The sequence below is a fragment of the Borostomias antarcticus genome (genome assembly GCF_949987555.1).
Source record: "Borostomias antarcticus genome assembly, chromosome: 11".
NCBI classification, from domain to species: Eukaryota; Metazoa; Chordata; class Actinopteri; order Stomiiformes; family Stomiidae; genus Borostomias; species Borostomias antarcticus.
Window position 1 is genome coordinate 4725109 of NC_140244.1, and position 22745 is coordinate 4747853.

The window sequence follows — 22745 nt, forward strand, 5'->3', positions numbered from 1 at the left end:
TGACATACAATCTAATAACTGACTGAACTAACTTGTGAGGTGCTCTGGAGCCAAGGTCCGTTCTACGATGGGATTGTATTGTCCATCGTGACCTGACGTCCGAGAGCTGGAGACTAACCATCAAGACTACACTGAAGAGAGGATCAGGTGAGCTGTGAGTGAGTAGCCAATTAACCAAGTAACATGCTTAACCTGACTGGAAATTACTGTTAAAAAGTAATAGGGGAAGCGTAGTGACTAGAGTGACGACTTTAGTGACTACCTATCCCTGATGGGAAAGTAGGCAATGACTTATTTGAGTTATAGGGAAAGCAAGAAGCAGTAATTAAGTGAACTATTTAAACTCAGTGGCATAGGCGGGACAAAGAAAAGATTAGTGTGTACATGAGGGCAAGGAAGAGAGAGCAAATACTATTTGCTAAATTATATTCTAGACTAACCATCCCAAGCGAAAATCTCATTGGAAATCTAGTGCCCTGCAGGGGAAGAAATTAGAGATATTTTATCTTCTGCAAAGTCATTTAGCAAAGAGAATTATAAAATCATTCTTTTAATAAAAACATTGTCCCAATTAGTGTTTGCTCTTAGCCAGGGTAGTGTTAAAAAGCAGGGCAAGACATTGTTTAGAATAATTTATGTTTTTATTAGGAAATAGATGTAAAATATTAGAGATAGGTATAGAATGTTTTTTTAGAATAATAGTGTTAGTTTTATAAGCTGAATTGTTGCTAGAATAATTTATATTTTTGAAAATTTTGATTGAACTGTCCAAATCATAATCAGTCGATTTTTACTCACTATTATCACCAGGAAATAATGAGAGAAAGGAATGTGGAGAGAAAATCAATGATTATATGAGAAATTGAACAAATTGTTATATTACACTATTGTTATACAATTGTACTATTGAATAAGGAATTTGTTAATCTGTTGTTAAAGTCTCTGTGTGCAGCAGAAATAAAATTGGAACCAGACCAGTCGCGCAGCAATGGAGGTCAGGATACCAACATGAACCGTCGGTATGGTAATTAAGACTTAAGCGCAATCAATTGCCATCATTGTCAGTACCATTGAGAATTGTTGTATTTTTACTTTCATCTTAGAGCTGTACTAACAAAGTACTATACTGTGGTGTTAATTTGTGTGTTTTTAATTCAATCCAAAGGAAGATAGAGCAACATGGCAGAATCAGAACAGAGCAGTACATGAATGCCAAGACAGGTGTTGAGCACACATGCGGAAATTGTCCTGGCAGACAGGAAACTAGGTCTCTTTCTAGCCTGCATTTACCACTGTGTAAAAGCCAAGTGGGATTGTTGACCAATGTTGTCTCTCTCTCCATTACAGAGAGGGGGCGGGGTCAAGGCAGTAGTGAATGGAGACAGGCCACAGCGACAGGAAGCAGGTAGAGTAGAGAGCGTCAGAGATTATCAACTGTTCATTGTTTGTGAAATCTCATCATACCCCAAAGGCCAGGTGTGACCATGAGACATGCTGAGGTCATCGCCCAAAAGAATGTGTGCCCCAACGAGGCTGGCGCCAGACGGGGGAGGTGATTGACGGGTGAGCCCGGCGGTTGGACTGTGGGGTTCCGGCGGCTGGACGATAGGGTTCCGAAAGGAGGCCTATGGTTCAGGTGCGTGGAACATGGAATGTGATGCCGCACGGGGCATGGAGAAAGGAGTATGACACCTTACCCCCAGCCAGACCTCTGGGAGGGACACAAAGGGAAGGCCAGGGAATGGGGTTTTGAAAAATAAATAAAAATAAGATAAAATACAATAAAATGAAATAAAAATGATATAATAGAAACAGTGAAGAAAGATAGCTCTAGAACGCCAGGAGTATGGACATTAATTCTGCTATGAGTGGTCAATGCTTTGTGCTCCACTAAGGAATTAAATTATTAATTACAGTCCCCATCTAGGTATATTTAGTTAAAACATGTCATTAATTGTCCACTGCATTATTTTGATAATTTCGTGTCCAAGGGGGGGATTGGTTGTATTTGCCTATGTTGTTATTATTATTCATCTTCCACTAAAGTCTAACTTCTCGTGGACAACACATCAGCGAAGATTGTCATAAAGGATGGATGTAGTGTGATTTCTTTCAGAATTTTATTTCAGAAATTGGATTTTTGGAAAATGTTTAATTCTGTTCTCTGAAACCAATACTACATTACCCACAATCCAACGCAAGCTCCACCAATCGGAGACATCGCTGTTGGCAAACATACCTAGCCCCTGCCGAGGATACATTAGATCTTCAGACTGTCATTCACAAACTCAGTGACCAGAGTGTCATTAAGATTGAGCGACAATGCATCAACATGTTTTACAATACAAAGTACTGTAAACAGCTGTCTCTTTAATTTGTCGAATATATTATGAGACGCTGATCACTTAGGCCACCCATCCACACTTTAAAGAGCAGACCATCAGTATATGATGCAACATCTATTGTTGTATCCTTTGTTTCAGTGTATACTTTAATCAACAACGATATTTCATGGGCTATTGCAGATACCACCAGTGTTTTATGATGACACATAGTCTATTTGTAAAACCAAACGTGAGTTGTTGTTAGTTAGCTCAGTGAGATAGAGGATGTTGTTTGGTGTCAGAAGTTAAAGTTTTAAATAAGTTCTATTTTGATACCAACCAAGCAGCAAGTTTAAGTTAATGTACAGACAAGGCGCTGGTCCGAAATTTATCTGCACAACAAGTTTATCAGAAATGTATAATAACTTTAATTTTTATTTGGAACAAGAGAATTGCAAATGTTTTTGCTGAAGGAATTGTACCCTAACTCCTACGCTATGCTGAGTTCCAGTCTCCCCTCTACCCAAAAGTAAATGTGGACATCTGTAACCTCTGCATTGTGCTGAAGTTCCACTAACAAAGGAACAAAGTGACTCGTGAGCCAAAGACCATCAAGGAAAGGCGTCTATGGAGTGCCAGTCTACCCAGTCTCCTCTACACTCTACTGGACTGATCGGACAAAGGACATTCCTATGGATGCCATCAGACGAGTGGCAGAGGATTAGACGGTGACCATCAGACGGGTGGCAGAAGACTGAACGTGTGCCAATGGATCCGACGGGGGAGGAGGGAAAACAGAAGGACCTCAACGGACATCGCAAGGAGGCAGAAAAACATGTCCGTGAGGATGACTTTTCTTAATGCATAATCACTAATATATACATATTGTCATTAGTTATCTGTAACAGGACAAAGCAGTTTATTTATCTGTCAATGTACGAATTTTTGTTTGTTTTGTTTAACAGTCTTAAAAGTGTTTAACTGTCTTATGTTTCAAGAAAAAGAAAAAAAAAATGGTTAAGGACTGTGACTAACATGTGGGTTTCCTCTCCACATGTGTTCGAGAAACTCTCTCTCGCGAGATGGCTTGGCTGTGGGGTTTGGACAAGGCAATGGAGACTGGCGCCAACTGTCCCATGAAAATTGAGGACAAAGACGCAGGACTCCGCTCCCTACTCCAACCTACAGACAAAGCTAATGTTTTCTGAATAACAAACACAATTCTTTTGAAAATTGACTGTGTGTTTTTGAGTTAGCATCTATTGTCTGAAGTTATTGTTTAATGTTAATTGTTGTTTTATTGACATTGTTGAGTTAAGCTAGCAGCCGATGGTGAAGTATTCACTGTGACAGTCTTTAGACTGCCAGACGGGGGTATCTGATGTGGGTTTTGTAAGGGTTTTTGAGACAGACTGCCACCAGTTTCAGTAAACCATATAAGGTTTGATTCGTGCTCTGCAAGTGGCTGATATCAGTGTATAATTAGATAAGCTGCCGTGTAGCAGGGACACAGGATACAGGGAGAGCACAAGCAGCCCAGCACTGGACTAGAGCCACACACCGCATAGAGAAGTTGAGGGAAGGTCAGGGGTCTCTCAGTTGACCATGCAGTCAGCAAAATAGTCGTCAACAGGGAACATTGGTCAATCCAGACATTGGATATAGGTCAGATCTAATCTTAACCTAGGTAATGTTTCATCAATGCTTCATGGCCATAATTAAAGAATGGTCAGCTGACAGCCTATATTAAGCTCTACACTGAACCGTATAAAAGTAGAACCACCGGACCAAGGAGTCTTACGCGCGCTTACCTCGTAACTCATGAAGGCTTAAACTATCTTACGCTGGCTTTAGCTTAGCTTAGCAAGCTAGCATGCCACCTGTTGCAACATCTGCTCATCTGTTCACAGGTACGTTACATTGTCTAAACCTGTTACGTAACTATGTTAAACTAAGCTATGTCTGAAATCAATATTGATCCAAAGCCCAAAGCTTTGATACTGTATGTTTTTGATACATGCTTTTGATGATGAATAAAACAACAGAAAGATTACTCTCTTCTCAGCATTCATTGACCAGTAAGGTTAATCAGGTGATCCAACATCACTCCCTAAAAATAATTTCACTGCATGTCATACCTTGTATCTCTGTGCATGTGACGAATAAAACGAACTTGAACTTGAACTTGAACCAACATCCTCATGCAGTGGCTGAACAGGATATCAATGCAGGGAATTTTCCAGAGAGGTGAACTTGAGGCTACGGCTCCAAAAGGCTGTTTGAGATTTAAGTGTGTGTAATTATGATTCTGGGGAAGGGTTTACTGAGAGTGTGTCGTATTGCTTTATGTGCCTGTTTATTTATAGGCAGTTTTTCTGCCTGTGTGCTGACACACTCAACATGGATTTATGTCGCAGTTAAACCGAGAACATAAAGAGAGGAAGCTGAAGTTGTGTCCTTAGACAGGCTGCTCTCGCTGCTCTCGCTGCTCTTCAATGCTCTACATTAGGGAACTAGAGCAGATTCAACTTGGCGCTCAGGTGAGAACAGGGTAATAATACAAGTCTTTCAGGTGCTCTCGGAGTTACGAAGGGAAACTTCAATGCAAAAACAGCAGGTCCCCAGGCACTCAAAACCAGAAGGCATATCATGATATCGTACCATTCTCTGCCCCGAAGAAGACCAGTGCGGTCGAAACATGTCGGTTTTGAATATTTTTTAGCCCAAGATGACTGAATAAAGGCGTTTTTATCCTACCTTCCTAGCCTTCTGGTTTTGAGTGCCTGGGGATCTGCTGTTTTTGCTCTACATTAGGGGTTTCACAGACTAGTCAACTAGTCGAATAGTCGACCATCAAACGACTAGAATAGTCGTCCCTGTGCATTGCCGGTCGGTCTAGTATTTTTCTCTTTTTTTATTTTTTTGGGGGGGGGGGGGGGGGGTGCCAATGGGAGCGGCTGTGAGTTCCCCTTCGTTGTTTCAGCATTTTTTTAAATTATATATATATAAAGCTTCGCTCAGACACACCGTTCTCACCACTCTCTATATGTGAGGGTACAGCTTCTCTCTGAACAGGCTGCAGCACCTTTGACTAAGAAGCAGCATTACTGTAAGAATGTTCCCTTATCTGCTGCTTCTGGTATCACTACTGTGTGTGTGTGTGTGTGTGTGTGTGTGTGTGTGTGTGTGTGTGTGTGTGTGTGTGTGTGTGTGTGTGTGTGTGTGTGTGTGTGTGTGTGTGTGTGTGTGTGTGTGGCGTGTGTATGTGTAGGGGCTTCTTCCCAGGTGTGAGATATTAGAGTGACACTGGTACAGACATATTGGTTACGCTAAAGTGATGACTGATGACTTCACTCCTGCTTGCTGATATGGCCATTAGTGAGAGACGGAGCCCCAATACAGAGAACTGGCTTTCCACGGAACCCAGACCTCACCAATCAATGTGCTCGCAGCACCTGTGTGAGGAACGGGGGGAAGACCATTCATCCTAATTTAGTACAATAGACAAATCTGAGCATCAGTCAGGCTTCTTAACTCTTTAGTGGTAGGAAACGGATAAGCTAGCAAATTCATTTTATAGATGACTTTGTGGATGACTTCAGTGTGTGTGTGTGTGTGTGTGTGTGTGTGTCCACGTGCTGGTGTGTTGAGATGCCTGCTGGCCTCCACACCCATCTGTGTTTTGAATGCTCTGGTCGAAGAGAAAGCGATCTTAAAAACCTGGTCGGATTCACATTATCTACGAAGAACACTCACTTTCAGTTTTCACAAATGTCCAAGGGGTACTTGCTGAGGAAAAACATGGAAAGTATTTCTCGTGAAACACTTGAAAATGGTACCTGCTGTTTGTATTTGTCGGAGCCAGGATCAAACATTATATGTTTTGCCCAGAGATGGTTGAGTGCATGCTGCTCTCTCCAGCCCTTTGAACCTGCAGCCAGGTGTTCCATGGGCCCATTGTAGGCCAGCGCAGATCAAGCGGACCCCATGTCGACTGTGGATTATTCATTTGTAGAATGTGTGTGGTGGAGGGATGGAGGATTAAACCAGCAGACTGTGGATTAGGGTGCTGGAGGAAGCTGCTTCTTGACTCTAGCTGCAGAGATTATTTGCAGTGGAATGCTACCTCTTTCCCCCACTGCCCCCTCCCTCTTCCTCTCTCTCTCCCTCTCTCCCCTATCTCTCCCTCTCTCTCGACCCCCGCCTCTCCTGTGTGAGGACCAGGCTGCTGTCCCCGGTTGTGTGCTAACCACCATGTCTGTAGGCTAACCACCGTGTTTGTAGGCTAACCACCATGTTTGTAGGCTAATCACCATGTCTGTAGGCTAACCACCATGTCTGTAGGCTAACCACCGTGTTTGTAGGCTAACCACCATGTTTGTAGGCTAACCACGTCGGTAGGCTAACTACCATGTCTGTAAGCTAACCACCATGTTTGTCGGCTAATCCGCATGCCGTAGTGGTTAATCACTTGTAGGCTAACCAGTCATGTGTTTATAGGGGGGAGAGCCACAATGAGCCCAGCATTGCCAGGCTTGGCTAATGTCTGTTGACCAGGTGATGTTCTTTGGACCAGGTGACGTTCCGTTCTACCAGGTGAAGATCGGACTGTAGATCGGTCGGCGTTAACTCGCTGCCCCCACTCTCCTTCCAGGGATCCACGGGCCAGCTGGCTGGGCCTCCAACTACCCCGAGTGCGGAGAGAAGAACCAGTCACCTGTGGACATTGTGGACGAGGACACCCAGGTGTCCCAGGAGTGCCAGGAGCTGACGCTGGACGGCTTCTCTGCAGACTCCTCCAACAAGACCTCCATGAAGAACACAGGCAAGACAGGTGAGCAGTGACTGCCCCAGACAGAGGCCCAGCTGCAGACAGCTCTGACCCTCATGTTCCATTTCAGTGCCCGATTTAATTAAGTATGAAGGGAGTACACCTTAAGACTTCATCCTGATCTATTTAAATGTGGATTTTTGACAGTAATTTGCATGATAATTGATACATTACTGAATTTTAAGTTTAATTTAATTATGTTAAGTTAATTAAGTGAAAGTTTTCTATTATTCTGTTCATTGTGAGTCTGGTTGTGATAACCTGTGGGAACATTTTGTTCTAGAAGTCCAGGGCGAATATACAGTATAATGGGTTGAGAACCGACTGTATTATTGTGTGACCTGTAGGAACATACAGACTCTCATTGACAGGACAAAGTGAAAGAGGGAAAAAGTAATTTAATTAACTAATTGATTAGAATGAGTTAGTACATTTAATTATTATTATTATTATTTAACAACTTTACACCGTGCCTAGCACAAGATGGCACCATTAGTCCTCCACTAAACATTTCCAAGGAAAATCTCAAACCAGCCTCTATAAGCAAACAGTGATGCCAATTTAGCGACTTTGTCGGTAGATTTAGCGACTTTCCAGACCCCCCTGGCGACTTATTTCATGAAAAACGACTAGTGACAAATCTAGCTACTTTTTCTGGTCATTTGGGGAATTATTGTGTTGACAAGGAAGTGAGCTCAGCTCACAAGTCACGACGAGAGAGAACTTTTTTGCTGCCTTCACGTCCTGTCGTCCTCTCTCCCTTGCTCGCCCACACACACACCACACGCGCTGGGATCCCTCCCGCAACCAATCGTATTGTCAGAAATGGCTAGTTTACCTAGATAATCGTATTACATGTTTGTAAATAGCCTACGTTATTTCTACGTTAGCATCTCTAATGAAACACAGGCTAGCATTTCTAATGAAACTCAGGCTAGCATAATGGAACTCAGGCTAGCATCTCTAATGAAACTCCAAGGACCAGCCTGTCTCTCTACTGTCCTGTCTGTCTGTGTCTGTCTGTCTGTCTCACTGTCCGTCTAGTTTCCTGTCCGTTTATCTGTCTGTCTGTCTCTGCCTGTCTCTTTTCCTGTCTGTCTGTCTGTCTGTCTGTCTGTCTGTCTGTCTGTCTGTCTGTCTGTCTGTCTGTCTGTCTGTCTGTCTCTCTGCCTACCTGTGTGTGTCTGCCTCCCTCCCTCACACAGGATTACAGCTCTGCATCAATAATCTGCATCAATATTTGTGTAGAGCTTTTTACTGATATGCTGTCACAGAGCAACTTTAACATGAAGCTACACGAGAACCCGAAACAAGAGATGGCACACAGTTCAAGACCCCCCCCCCCCCCCCCCCCCCAAATAAATAAATAAATATCTGCGGACTCTTAGGACTGCCATGGATGTTTAAGAGAACTAGATGAGGCATTGAAGGATGGCCGCCCATTCATTCCAAGGAAAGTTGCTGACCCAGCGCATGAAGCAAATCGAACATGATATTTGTATTTGCTGTAAACCACGGCATATGCACAGTAGTGTTTTCCTTGGCTCCGTGGCCCACAGCAACTGCACACTAATGTTTTTTTTGGCCCTAGGCCAAAGGGATAGGCATCCCTTTTTCCCCACAAAAGTGTGGCACTGCCAAAGACAATACACGCGTCTCGTGACTTGCAATACCTTGCTCAAATAGCAGCGGAGAGCCGTTTCTGGAGGCTTGAGGACTGCGTGCTGAGCCTCGCTAAGCGTGTTTTACGCCTCTGCGCGGACGCGTGTGTGCGTTCTGTGCGTCACCTCGGGCGCACTAGTCATTCACGGTACAGCGGCCGATTGCGCAGACCGTGTTGCTGTTGCTGTCCGTCTCTCTATGCTTTCTGAAAGGCAGCAGCCACCATTATGTAAAATGGTGGGATCTTCTCCCCCCCCTGCACTGCCGCTCTTTTTGGACATGGACATCTTTTTTTTTTCATTCGTACAGGTCTGTCCCGGATGTGTTTCCACTTGTTAGGCAACTCAGCATTAAGTACCTCAGCGATTTCCCTCCATGAATTAAATGACACGTTTATTTTTTTTTATAGTCCTTCGAGCTTGCATCGTAGCCTACAGGTGCCGGTATTTGGTATTTGCGAACTTGCTCCGCTAGCATCTCCTCGAATTGATCCATATTTGCCCCGGCTTGCTTGTTTACAAGAAAACGGATGTGACATGTATGACCGGAAGTCCCGCCCTCGTACACCGAAGTCCAATCAAACCTCTGCGTAGCTTGTCGCGTTGTGACATTTGTCTGGATGTGCGCGTCGCGTCTCTGAGGCTTCTCTGCATCTGTACGCTTTCCGTTTACGCAGAAGTATACATGTAAAACGACCTTTAACCTGACCTGTGCTGGCTGTTTCAACTGCAGGCAGATCGCCTTGTGTGTCTTCACAGGAGCTGCCTATCCATCTCCATTACATTCGTATCTGCTTCTTTAGCTTAGTCGACAGTAGAAACATTAAAGCCACAAATGATTACATCATAGCTTAAAAGCAATTGCCAAGGGCATTGCCAAGAATAACACAATAAAGACTTATTTCCATTGTGGGCCCTGATGTGATAATAGGTGGTGGAAGAGCAAATGGCTAGGCAGAATCCAACAAGCAAACCACAATAACTAAAAATCATATAAACTAACATCCTGTCTGGCTTCTACTTTCAACGCCCCCTCTCTCTCTCTGACTCCCTCTCTCACCCTGGTCTGTGTTTACCCACATCCTGTGTTTGTTAGTGTTGGTGTTCATCTGTCTGGTTGGCTTTCGTTGTGATTAAGAGGCTTCTCCATGTCCTCTGGAGAAGAGGGCTGAACCCTACACCCTACACACTACAGGATCGGGCCGCACAGCCAACACAAGGGCTCTAATTTAGCAAAGATGTCCGCTGGAAGATCCTGCCGGCTTCTGGGTCCGGTCAGGAACAGGCCAGAAGAACACTGGCTGAACTCCCAAGGACTCCTGCTGTAAACAGACCGGCGCCGGAGGGACTCAGCTTCACCACCGACTGTCGTCTCCCGACACTTTAAAAGCTCCGACTCAATCTTCGCATTTACTAACGTTGGTGCCACGGGAAATAAGCCGGCCAAACTTGAAAAGGAGATGCAAAGTCACATTCTCTGAAATCTATGAGTCTCATGCGGTTATAAAAAGAAAGATGTCATAGCTATTTAGGATCGTAATTAAAGAGCTAGGCGTTGTACAGTACGATGCAAACTGCAGCAAACAACCCGAGCTTTAATCTAACACAGATATCTCCTTGACCCCGTCTATTTACTGGAGGTTGCAGGGGTTAATTGAAGGCAAATTTCTGCATAACTTTATTTGTAACTGTGAGGGTTCAGAGCCTGTCTTCTGGGGTCTGTTGAACATAACGATATTTGAATGAGTGTGTCATCAGGGATCTTCAATACCAATGATTAGAGAAACAGAAAAGCACTGAACTCTTTTGATGTGGCAGCCAAGAAAATAATTGAGGAGGAAATTAAAGTGAACTGTCTTGGATCCAAGCAGTCATCCAGACGGACGTTGTCTCAGAGAGACATGATTGTAGAAACACATTTCACATTTCCGACAAACAAGATATCCCTGCTATCTTTGAAAGAACATTGCTCACTTTCTGCTCCGATTCTCCCCTGGTTTTTGCTCTCTCTCTGTAAACACAACACTGCGCACACAACACCGCACACACAACACGGCACACACAACACCGCACACGCAACACTGTACACACCGCACACACAACACCGCACACGCAACACTGTACACACAACACTGTACACACCGCACACACAACACTGCACACGCAACACCGCACACACAACACTGTACACACCGCACACACAACACCGCATACACAACACTGCGCACACAACACCGCACACACAACACCGCACACACACCACCGCACACACAACACCGCACACACAACACCGCACACACAACACCGCACACACAACACTGTACACACCGCACACACAACACTGCACACACAACACCGTACACACAACAGCGCACACACAACAGCACACACACAACACCGCACACACAACACCGTAAACACAACACCGCACACACAACACTGCACACACAACACCGTACACACAACACCGCACACACAACACCGTACACACAACACCGTACACACAACACCGCACACACACCACTGCACACACAACACCGTACACACAACACCGCACAAACAACACCGTACACACAATAGCGTACACAGAACACTGCACACACAACACCGCACAACACACAACACTGCACACACAACACAATACAAACAACGCTGTACACACAACACTGCACACACAACACCGTACACACAATAGCGTACACAGAACACTGCACACACAACACCGCACAACACACAACACTGCACACACAACACCGCACACACAACACCGTACACACCGCACACACAACACTGCACACACAACACAGGACACACAACACTGTACACACAACACCGTACACACAACACCGTAAACACAACACAGTACACACAACACCGTACACACAACACTGGAGTCAACATCACCAGGCCATGCCCAGGAACAAGCTGAAGTTGGATGGCATGGTTTAACTCAGAACCTTACATGACACCAGGTGGCCAGAAGGGCATGTGACGGTGGGCGTGGCACTGCAACTCTTTGTGGACAGGCTGCATCCTTGGCAGAGGCCCGTGCGCTACTGAACACATTTTCTAGTTCTAAATGGTCTTAAAGCAATAGTCTGGAATTGTGGACATTGGGCCTCATTTTCGATTTACCCATAATGTTTGTGACTGATGGAGATCATTTCCAGCTGATTCCATGGCGTCTCTCGTTTGGGCGTTCACGGCTCGCTAATGCTAGCGCAATTGAGCCAAACTGGCTAGCGTTCAAAGAAAACTCAATTAAAGACTCCACAGAGCAGAAAATTCAAATCGAATATGAGGACGTTTTTATACATAATTTTTCAAGTATAACTATCGCTGAACCCAATTAGTTTGTTCGGATCTATATGGTTCTCTCTGTAATCAGGGAGGCGGAGCGATATGTAACCAGACGGCACTATTGTCTTCACAACAACTCTCTCTCTCTCTCTCTCTCTCTCTCTCTCTCTCTCTCAGTGGCCATCATGCTGAAGGATGACTACTTTGTTCAGGGAGCCGGCCTGCCTGGGAGGTTCAGGGCAGAGAAGGTTGAGTTCCACTGGGGCCAGAACAACGGCTCTGAGGGCTCTGAACACCGCATCAACGGCAGGAGATTCCCTGTGGAGGTGAGACAAACTGAACACACAACTTTATACACTCAACACTATACGCTCAACTCTGTACACACAACACTGTACACACAACACTATACACACAAGTACGCACACACAACACAGTACACACAACTCCGTACACACAACACTGTACACACAACACTATACACACAACACCGTACACACAACACCGTACACACAACACCGTACACACAACACTGCACACACAACACTACTACTTAAGTAGGCTATATCTATTTTAAAAGAGTTTTGTTCTATTTTAGCCTATCTGATAAAAGGCCGAAATTAGGCTTTAGGCCTAGCCTATGAATTCCAATCAGCGCAGCCGTAGGCCTTAAATTAAAATGTTACGAGAAGCCTACATGTTGCCTAACCTCTTGCACTTTTAAATACAAATGTTTTATATCTAGACATGCATTGTGGCATTTCTTTATTTAGCCCAGCCCGCCTATCAGTTGTTTCTCAACAGTTATGTCCTCCTCATCCTCATAGCCTACTGCGATGTCCGTGGTTATAATGACGCTGTTTTATTGATAAAAAGGCTAAAACTGGAAAGAGAAATTACTAAACACATATTACTGTCGCGCATCCCATACCAATTAGCCTACATCCTCAAATCCGATTCATGCAATTGAAATAAACATTCATGTTCTAGCCTACAGTCACAATTCAAAGGTGACTATTTTTGTGGCTGTGCAATTACATATAGTCCTAGTGCATGGAATCATGACAGCCTATCACACATTTAATCATACAGATGCAAAATGAGACAATAAATGGCATATATAAGCTACACAACGGCCAATCACCACGACAAACACCTATAATAGGCCTAATATTATATTATAATATATTGACCAGAATTTCTCCAGTTTGTCCGGAAAAGTCTAATCTTCCCAGACACATTGACCGGTACCGCTTTTCTCTAACGGAAACCCAGGTACACACAACACTGTTACACACAACACTGTGACACACAACACTGTGACACACAACACTATACACACAACACTATACACACAACACTATACACACAACATTGGGGACACAACATGTACATACAACACTGTACACACAACACCATACACACAACACCGTACACTCAACACCATACACACAACACTGTACACTCAACACCATACACACAACTGATGACTGATGGAGATAATTTCCATCTGATTCTATACTGAAAGTATAACTTTTTATGAGTTAGTAAGTCATCATAACAACTTGCGTGTGCATATGTGTGTACAGTAAGAGCACAGGATTGAATGTACTGTATATGCAGGTACTGTCCTCCTAATGCTTAGATCAGTGATTCTTAACCTTGTTGGAGGTACTGAACCCCACCAGTTTCATATGCGCATTCACCGAACCCTTCTTAATTGGAAAAATAAAATATGATTTTTTCAAATTCAAAACATAGGTATATATTTTACTGGTGCACAAAATGAACCGTGCATCAACATCACTGTGTTCAAAGAACAAAACCATCAAAACATGATTTTCACACAAAAACAAAAACATAATAATGAATATTTACTGCAAATCAGTGTGACTTCTGCTGTTGCCAATGATGGCCAAGCGGGGCGTGTCATCACGAATCATATGAGTCGGGTGTGTGTCTTGACCTCCGCCGAACCCCTGAGACTGACTCACCGAACCCCTGGGGTTCGATCGAACCCAGGTTAAGAACCACTGGCTTAGATCCTTTCCCTCAGTTGTATTTTTGCTGGAGAACAGCCTTTACCCTGAGCCTGGAGGCTGGGGGTTGGGGCCCAGAGGCTGGGCCCTGGATAATAGAGGCTGGGACCTGGAGGCTGAAGGCTAGAGGCTGGGGTATGAAGGCTGGGGACTGGCGGTTGGAGACTGGGGGCTGGAGGCTAGAGGCTGGGGCTTGGAGCCTAGAGGCTGGGGGCTGGGACCTAGAGGCTGGAGCCTGAGGGCTGGAGGCTAGAGGCTGGGGCCCAGAGGCTGGGGGCTGGAGGCTGGAGCCTGGGGCGGATTCCGGAGGCTTCCTTGAGTGTTCATCATGGCCCAGCAGACAGGCCACAGTGGATAGCTTTGACATTTGCTTGGAAGGAAGTCTGGTATATTTTCAGACCTCGTTCAGAGTGTCTCGTTGAAATGATAAATGGATTGAAATGGAAGGGTGGATGACCCTCGTCCTCCAACAGCTTCCAGTTTAGCATGGGGCACTCAGACACGGCCGGGCTGGACTGTCGAGCATGGGGCCCTCCAGAGACGGCCGGCCTGGACTGTCTGGCGCGGAGCCCTTGAGAGACCGCCGGTCTGGACTTGGGGAAAGGGTTGAGACGCTGTGAGCGGCGCAATGAGGAAACGCCTTTTCACCTTGAAGACTGGCCGGCACACAGACAGGAAGTGGAGTGCTGTAGCAGTGGACTGAAGAGGGCCTACTTGCTGAAACCTCGCGCCGCAGTTAAAGAATGCTCACTCACACAGGAAACTTACTTGACCTCTGACCTCAGCTACTGTCTGCTGGGGAGAGACTATTCTGACTCAGTGGATGTATGTTTTGGGGATAAGCCTTGTCATTCGATTACTACTGCCCAATCAGTGGCGGTGAAATCTCTTGTCCACCCAATCAGATTCAATCCAGACTACATGAAATAACAACAACAACCTACTGTAGCAATGGCTCCACCGAAGGCGATTGTGATTGGTTTAAAGTGTTTTGCTCCCTCTATCCCCGAATGGTAATGAGTCCAGCCAGACCTTCCTCCAGCACTGGCACAGAGCAAACAGTGTGGAGATAAGTCTGGCTTTGTGAGACTAGGGAGAGATTGAAACAGCCTGAAACAGGAATGTGGACAAACACACACACACACACACACACACACATGCACACAGACACAGAGGGAGAGAGAGAGAGAGAGAGAGAGAGAGTTGAATAGAATAGAATATGTATTTGCCATGTGTATCAAATACAAGTACGGATACATTGGAATTCTTGTCATCGCTTGTTTTTACAATATCTTATCATCACTAATCAGTTCCTCATGCCTGTCCTAAGTACGCAACGAGAAATTTAAAGATGAGAAAGAGAGACAGACAGACATGTTTTTCATACAAATAGGGCTGTACCCGACTCTGAATTCAGTGAGTCGAATCAGATTCGCCCGCTCAAACCAGAGCAGGGCGTCTGACGCCGGTCCTGGTTAAGCCTCACCCACGCCAGTCTGGGTAGATCCATCCCGGGAGGGGAAGGGCCGGCGGCCGGGATGAAATCACGGAGTCTGGTGGTTTTTGCCTCCCACTCCACACGCCAGGTGTGGTCCGCCCATCCTGCCTCGCTGATTTTAAGATCTCTTCATTGCTGCAGGAGATCCCGTGCGGCAGGAACAAAAGGGTGTTTGGATTTGAGATGCTGGGAAGGCTCCGCTGTTGTAGTGAGCCTGTTGTGGAGCAGGTGGTTAGGCTCCACGGCCCGGCAGGCGAGACGTGCTGTGGTTCCTGTGCGGCATTCATTTGCATTCAGGGGACAGCCCTACATACAAGAATACTGTAAGGGAGTAGCACGCAATGTACAGGATCTGGTGAAAATAATCTCTCTGAGGACAGTGAGATACAGTACAGTGTAGATACTGTATCTCTGAGGACAGAGAGTGAGATATTACCTCTGAGGACTGAATGAGATATTTTCTCTGAGGACAGAGTGAGATAATATCTCAGAGGACAGAGTGAGATATTATCTCTGAGGACTGAATGAAATAGTATTGCTGAGGACAGAGTGAGATATTATCTCTGAGGACAGAGTGAGATATTTTCTCTGAGGACAGAGTGAGAAATTATCTCTTGAGGACAGAGAGTGAGATATTATCTCTGGGGACAGAGTGAGATATTATCTCTGAGGACAGAGAGTGAGATATTATCTCTGAGGACAGAGAGTGAGATATTATCTCTCGAGGACAGAGTGAGAAATTATCTCTTGAGGACAGAGTGAGATATTATCTCTGAGGACAGAGTGAGATATTATCTCTGAGGACAGAGTGAGATATTATCTATGAGGACAGAGTGAGATATTATCTCTGAGGACAGAGAGTGAGATATTATCTCTGAGGACAGAGTGAAGTATTATCTCTGAGGACAGAGAGTGAGATATTATCTCTGAGGACAGAGTGAAGTATTATCTCTGAGGACAGAGTGAGATATTATCTCTGAGGACAGAGTGAGATATTATCTCTGAGGACAGAGTGAGAAATTATCTCTTGAGGACAGAGAGTGAGATATTATCTCTGAGGACAGAGTGAGATATTATCTATTGAGGACAGAGTGAGATATTATATCTGAGGACAGAGTGAGAAACTATCTCTTGAGGACAGAGTGAGATATTATCTCTGAGGACAGAGTGAGAAATTATCTCTTGAGGACAGAGTGAGATATTATCTCTGAGGACAGAGTGAGATATTATCTCTGAGGACAGAGAGTGAGATATTATCTCTGAGGACAGAGTGAAGTATTATCTCTGAGGACAGAGAGAGATATTATCTCTGAGGACAGAGAGTGAGATATTATCTCTGAGGACAGAGTGAAGTATTATCTCTGAGGACAGAGTGAGATATTATCTCTGAGGACAGAGTGAGATATTATCTCTGAGGACAGAGAGTGAGATATTATCTCTGAGGACAGAGAGTGAGATATTATCTCTCGAGGACAGAGTAAGATATTTTCTCTGAGGACAGAGAGTGAGGTATTATCTCTGAGGACAGAGTGAGAAATTATCTCTTGAGGACAGAGTGAGATATTATCTCTGAGGACAGAGTGAGATATTATCTCTGAGGACAGAGTGAGAAATTATCTCTTGAGGACAGAGTGAGATATTATCTCTGAGGACAGAGTGAGATATTATCTCTGAGGACAGAGTGAGATATTATCTCTGAGGACAGAGAGTGAGATATTATCTCTGGGGACAGAGTGAGATATTATCTCTGAGGACAGAGAGTGAGATATTATCTCTGGGGACAGAGTGAGATATTATCTCTGAGGACAGAGAGTGAGATATTTTCTCTGAGGACAGAGAGTGAGATATTATCTCTCGAGGACAGAGTAAGATATTTTCTCTGAGGACAGAGAGTGAGGTATTATCTCTGAGGACAGAGTGAGAAATTATCTCTTGAGGACAGAGTGAGATTATCTCTGAGGACAGAGTGAGATATTATCTCTGAGGACAGAGTGAGAAATTATCTCTTGAGGACAGAGTGAGATATTATCTCTGAGGACAGAGTGAGATATTATCTCTGAGGACAGAGTGAGATATTATCTCTGAGGACAGAGAGTGAGATATTATCTCTGAGGACAGAGTGAAGTATTATCTCTGAAGACAGAGTGAGATATTATCTCTGAGGACAGAGTGAGATATTATCTCTGAGGATAGAGTGAGAAATTATCTCTTGAGGACAGAGAGTGAGATATTATCTCTGAGGACAGAGTGAGATATTACCTCTTGAGGACAGAGTGAGAAATTATCTCTTGAGGACAGAGTGAGATATTATCTCTGAGGACAGAGTGAGAAATTATCTCTTGAGGACAGAGTGAGATATTATCTCTGAGGACAGAGTGAGATATTATCTCTGAGGACAGAGTGAGATATTATCTCTGAGGACAGAGAGTGAGATATTATCTCTGAGGACAGAGTGAAGTATTATCTCTGAGGACAGAGTGAGATATTATCTCTGAGGACAGAGTGAAGTATTATCTCTGAGGACAGAGTGAGATATTATCTCTGAGGACAGAGAGTGAGGTTCTTGCTCCTGTCCCAGAGCCTTGAGTCTGCGATACAGTTTGCCAGATGGCAGCGGCTGAAACAGGCCATGATTGGGGTAGCTGGGGTCAGTGATGATCCTATGAGCTTTACTGGCACTCTGACCGCTCTATAGCTCTCGGACGGAGGGATGCTCACATCCACTGATGCGCCGGACAGTCCACACTACCCTCTGCTTCCCTGTTGAGGAAAGAGCAGTTCCCACACCACGCTGTGATGTCCCCAGTCAGGATGCTGTCAGTCGTGCCCCTGTAGACGGCCCATAGGATCTTGGGCCCCATGCCCAGACATTTTCAGTTGCCTGAGGTGAAAGAGGTGTCGCTGGGTCTTCTTCACCACATGTCCCAGCGGGCTAGGTCCGTCAGTGATGTGGACACCGAGGAACTCGTAGACTCTCTCTACAGTGGACCCACTGATCGAGCCTCTCTGCTCTCTCTCCCTACAGTCCAGATCAGTTTCGGCAACGCTGAGAGAGAGGGTTGTTCCCCTGGCGCCACTGTGTCAGGCTGTTGACTTCTTCCCTGCAGGCTGTCGCATCGTTGTGGAGCTGTGCATGGCCATGCGGAGGGAGGGAGGGAGGGAGAGAGAGAGAGAGAGAGAGGACGAGGAGGAAATGATGTGGTCGAATCTTGGATTTTACATAAACATCATTAAGGTCTACAGTCTCTCTAGATATATGGAACATAGTACATTACACTCTAGCACGTCCCAAAAGACGAAGTATGAAGTCATGTGATTTACGGTCAGTCGGTCGGGTCAATAACACTGGAGGCCTAAAAGCTTTGGGCCATTTGGTTGTCTCATGGCATGAGGACATTTTCTCTTCATTTTTTATGTTTATGAATTGATAAATGGGTTGAATATATGTCGTAGCAGGTATATATATATGTCTCACATGTAAGGCTAACAGATGGTAAATAAAACCTTCCCCCATAACCCCCCACAACCTGACAAGTCCTTTTTCAAGTGAGTGAAGTGTGAGATCGATACGAGGACCACCTGTTCGCTCCAACGGCACGATGAAAAATGAACAAGCCACTTCCCTCTCAGGAGGCCAAGGGGGTATCTGTTATAATAATGTATTACAGTTTCACCGACCTCAGATTAATTATACATGGGATATGGAATTGCAGTGTGCTGCAGGAGGCTGTGGGTGTGTGTGTGAGCGAGCGCGGGGCGTTCTCTGGGCGTGCTGTTTGTCCCGGCTCCTGGCTGTGAGTGTGCGTGAGCTTTTGTGTACACAAAACATGTATACAAATACTTTCAAGTAAGCAGAACACCTCATTAAAACCGCGTGCGTTTCATCCACACACGTAAGGCGATTTAGGTCGCGTGTCTCTAACGAGCCGATGCTAAGTGGATGTTTGAGCCAGTCCGGATGAGAGCGGAAGGACGCGCGCGTGGCTGTTTACTCCGCTCCCGGCCCTCAGAGGGTAATCGCAGATGTGTGATGCGGAGCCGATCTAACGCCTTGATGCTCTATGAACCCTTCGGCACCAGTCTACCGACACCGAACGCCTTCAGCGCCTCCTAACGCGCTCTTTAACACGGTTCACTGCGCCGGCGGCGCACGGCGTCCAACCTTCCCAGAATCTTTGTGCCTTTCGAGTGTTCTGTTCTTCACAGCTTGCGCTAGGTGTTCTTTTTATCGCAGTGGAAGTATTTGATAATTGAGTATCGGGTTTTGCCTAAGTGTGTTCTCACTAGGAGCTGCCCGCCCGCGTGCCAAACTAAGTGAGTAAATGGTGCCCGTGGGGCTCGGGGCTGATGGGCTAATGTAGTTAATAACGTTTGAATGGTGATGGACGACCGTTGGCCCCCGCGCTCGGCTCCCAGTCGCACAACAAATGGGCCCCATTACTGTCCGCGGTTACAGAACTCCTGAGGAAACTGATTAGCTTTAATTAGCAGGATCTGGATGCTCGGCACATGCTACATGGACCCCCACGTGTTGTGTTAAAGGGTCAGCGCGTAACTCGGGGGGTAGAGCGGCCGGCCGGGGGGGCAGAAGGTCGCAGGTTCGATCCCGGCTCCCGGTGGGGTGCCCAAATGTCTTTTAGCACAGAGCTAAAACGAAGTGTGAGAATCAGTATGGCTGTACGAGACAACCCTTGAGAGGAATAGTTCTCTCTATGTGTACTGCTTGGGGAACCTCTGTTTCAAAAAAACCTAACCCTAACCTACAGTAACCCTAACCTTAACCTAACCCTAACCCCTAACCTAGACCACTAGGACACACAGCAGTGTTTAGCAGGACTCTGCTTACTCTTGAACTTTGCCTTAAGCACTAGATTATGTTCTTAGGGGCAGATGTACAGTACTAATACAGTATGTCAGCGCCCGTTTTTTAGGTTATTTTTTATAATCCCATATTCATGCAACTCTGATATTTCCGAGGTCGCTTCGCCCATTAAACAAATTGGTCTCAGATAGAAGGCCTGAAATTATTCAAATGCAGTAAATTACAATTATAACGTGGATTAAAATTGGAGCATTCACAATGCAGATATTCACTGATTACGACTGGCACCATTCAGGGCTACAAGGTTTTGTAAACAATTGGCTTTAGAAAATGAATAGATGCCAGGGATAGCCTACAGTGATCATTAGGCTCCACTTGCAAATAGGATACATGGCCGATGTGATCATTACATTAAACCATCAACAGCAAACATGACCAGCCTAAAGATAGCCTACCACATCAGTCCTCATAATTTAAAGCAGTCAATTACACAGAGGTAGCCTAATTATGGACAAAGCAAGACTGCGTTCAGCAAGTCACTACTGTATATTTTCCCCGCGCACATTACAGAAAAACTGAAGAAGCACAGCGTGCTGCCGACTGCCCAAGGCGCTGTTTACACTGCGCTTGCAAACGTTAGTACGCCGGCACCTTAGTCACTTGTTTAGAAAGGAGCTACACATGCGAGTTCTGGTGAGTAGTGGTACACTGACGACCTATGTTAAATGTTTATTTTATTATTATATTATTATTATTATAAGTCACTTTGGATAAAAGCGTCAGCTAAATGACTCATGTAATGTAGCATGAATGGAGAGAGAGAGAGAGAGAGAGTCTGTGTGTGTGTGTGTGTGTGTGTGTGTGTGTGTGTGTGTGTGTGTGTGTGTGTGATGTGTGTGTGTGTGTGTGTTTCTTCTTCTTCTCATGTCCACAAGCACTCAGTTACAAAGCTTGGCTAGATGTGGTTCAGCCACTGCTGAACACATTGCTATCCCTTCTGTGTGTGTGTGTGTGTATGTGTGCGTGTGCGTGTGTGTGCGTGCGTGAGTTCTCGCGTGTGTGTGTGTTTGTGTGTGTGTGTGTGTGTGTGTGTGCTCTGGGTATTATCTGATACAGACAGTGTTTCCCGGAAGGAGCTCCAGGCTCTGAGTCGGCTCTTCTAAAGCTCGGCTGATTACCGCAACACCGCCACACAAATCAGCAGGCAGATATTCAACACACACACACACACACACACACGGGACTGCAAATAAACAAGTGTACAACGCTATCTCACAGCAGCATGGCTAGAATGTGTAACCATGCCTAAGTAGTACGCCGTTATGATTACTGTACAGTTGCATCTCCTATCCAAAGAGGCTCCGCCTCCCACAGAGCAGACTTGGTCAGACGCCAAGCCGGTCAGGGGAGGCATTGACCAGTCTGATAGTAGCCGATAAGAGGGGCCTCTGGAAGCGCTCCGTTGAGCGCTCTGGCTGGATCAATGCGTGACTGAAGGCTTAGGGCTTGGTTGGGAATGCTCTTATGTTTATGTAAAGCTACCAATGAATGCGCGAGTTCTACGGATGATGCGGTTTGCCCTTCGGATACCGTGGTAGGGTGATGTACCGTTAACCTTCCTAGATCTGTTGACCCGTATTTCGCACATGCTCACATGTCAAGTGTTGTAGTTTTGTTCGGCAAATTCCCAGCTGAGGATCAATCAACTACAGTATCTTCCACCTACCGTACGACCTTTCCCAGAGGTTAGGGTTAAGGTGAGGGTTAGGGTAAGAGCCTACCTGTCCTAGGGTTAGGGTTAGAGTTATAGTTAGAGTGTAGGGAGCCTGCTCAGAACTAACAGGAAGCTGTGATTAGAGCCCTATGAGACTGGGCTATGAGACTGAAAGCATAATCTCCCGCTTGCCAGGATGACTACAGCTTCATTCTGTCCTGCAACACTATTGGACAGCATCAATCTGTCCTTCAACACTATTGGACAGCATCGTTCTGGTCAGCAACACTATTGGACAGCAGTATTCTGGCCTGCAACACTATTGGACAGCATCGTTCTGGTCAGCAACACTATTGGACAGCAGTATTCTGGGAAGGAACACTATTGGACAGCATCAATCTGGCCAGGAACACTATTGGACAGCATCATTCTGGCTAGGAACACATTTGGACAGCAGTATTCTGCAGAGAGAAGAGACAGAAAGAGGGGATTATGGGATAGATCGATCCCCGGGGACATTGGGGGGGTTGGGGGGGTTGAGAGAGAGAGGCTCTGT

The 22745-nt window shown here is 45.4% G+C and overlaps 1 protein-coding gene across 1 annotated transcript in view; it reads left to right on the plus strand.

The window, feature by feature from the left end:
* ca16b (carbonic anhydrase XVI b) overlaps window positions 1–22745 on the plus strand; it is a gene marked incomplete at both ends in the record, with an annotated part of 161492 nt that overhangs the window by 86632 nt on the left and 52115 nt on the right. Inside the window, 2 exons of the mRNA XM_084445746.1 lie at window positions 6979–7158; window positions 12294–12442. Of these exons, the coding sequence (XP_084301872.1) occupies window positions 6979–7158; window positions 12294–12442 (329 nt within the window). The remainder of the gene's footprint in view (window positions 1–6978; window positions 7159–12293; window positions 12443–22745) is intronic.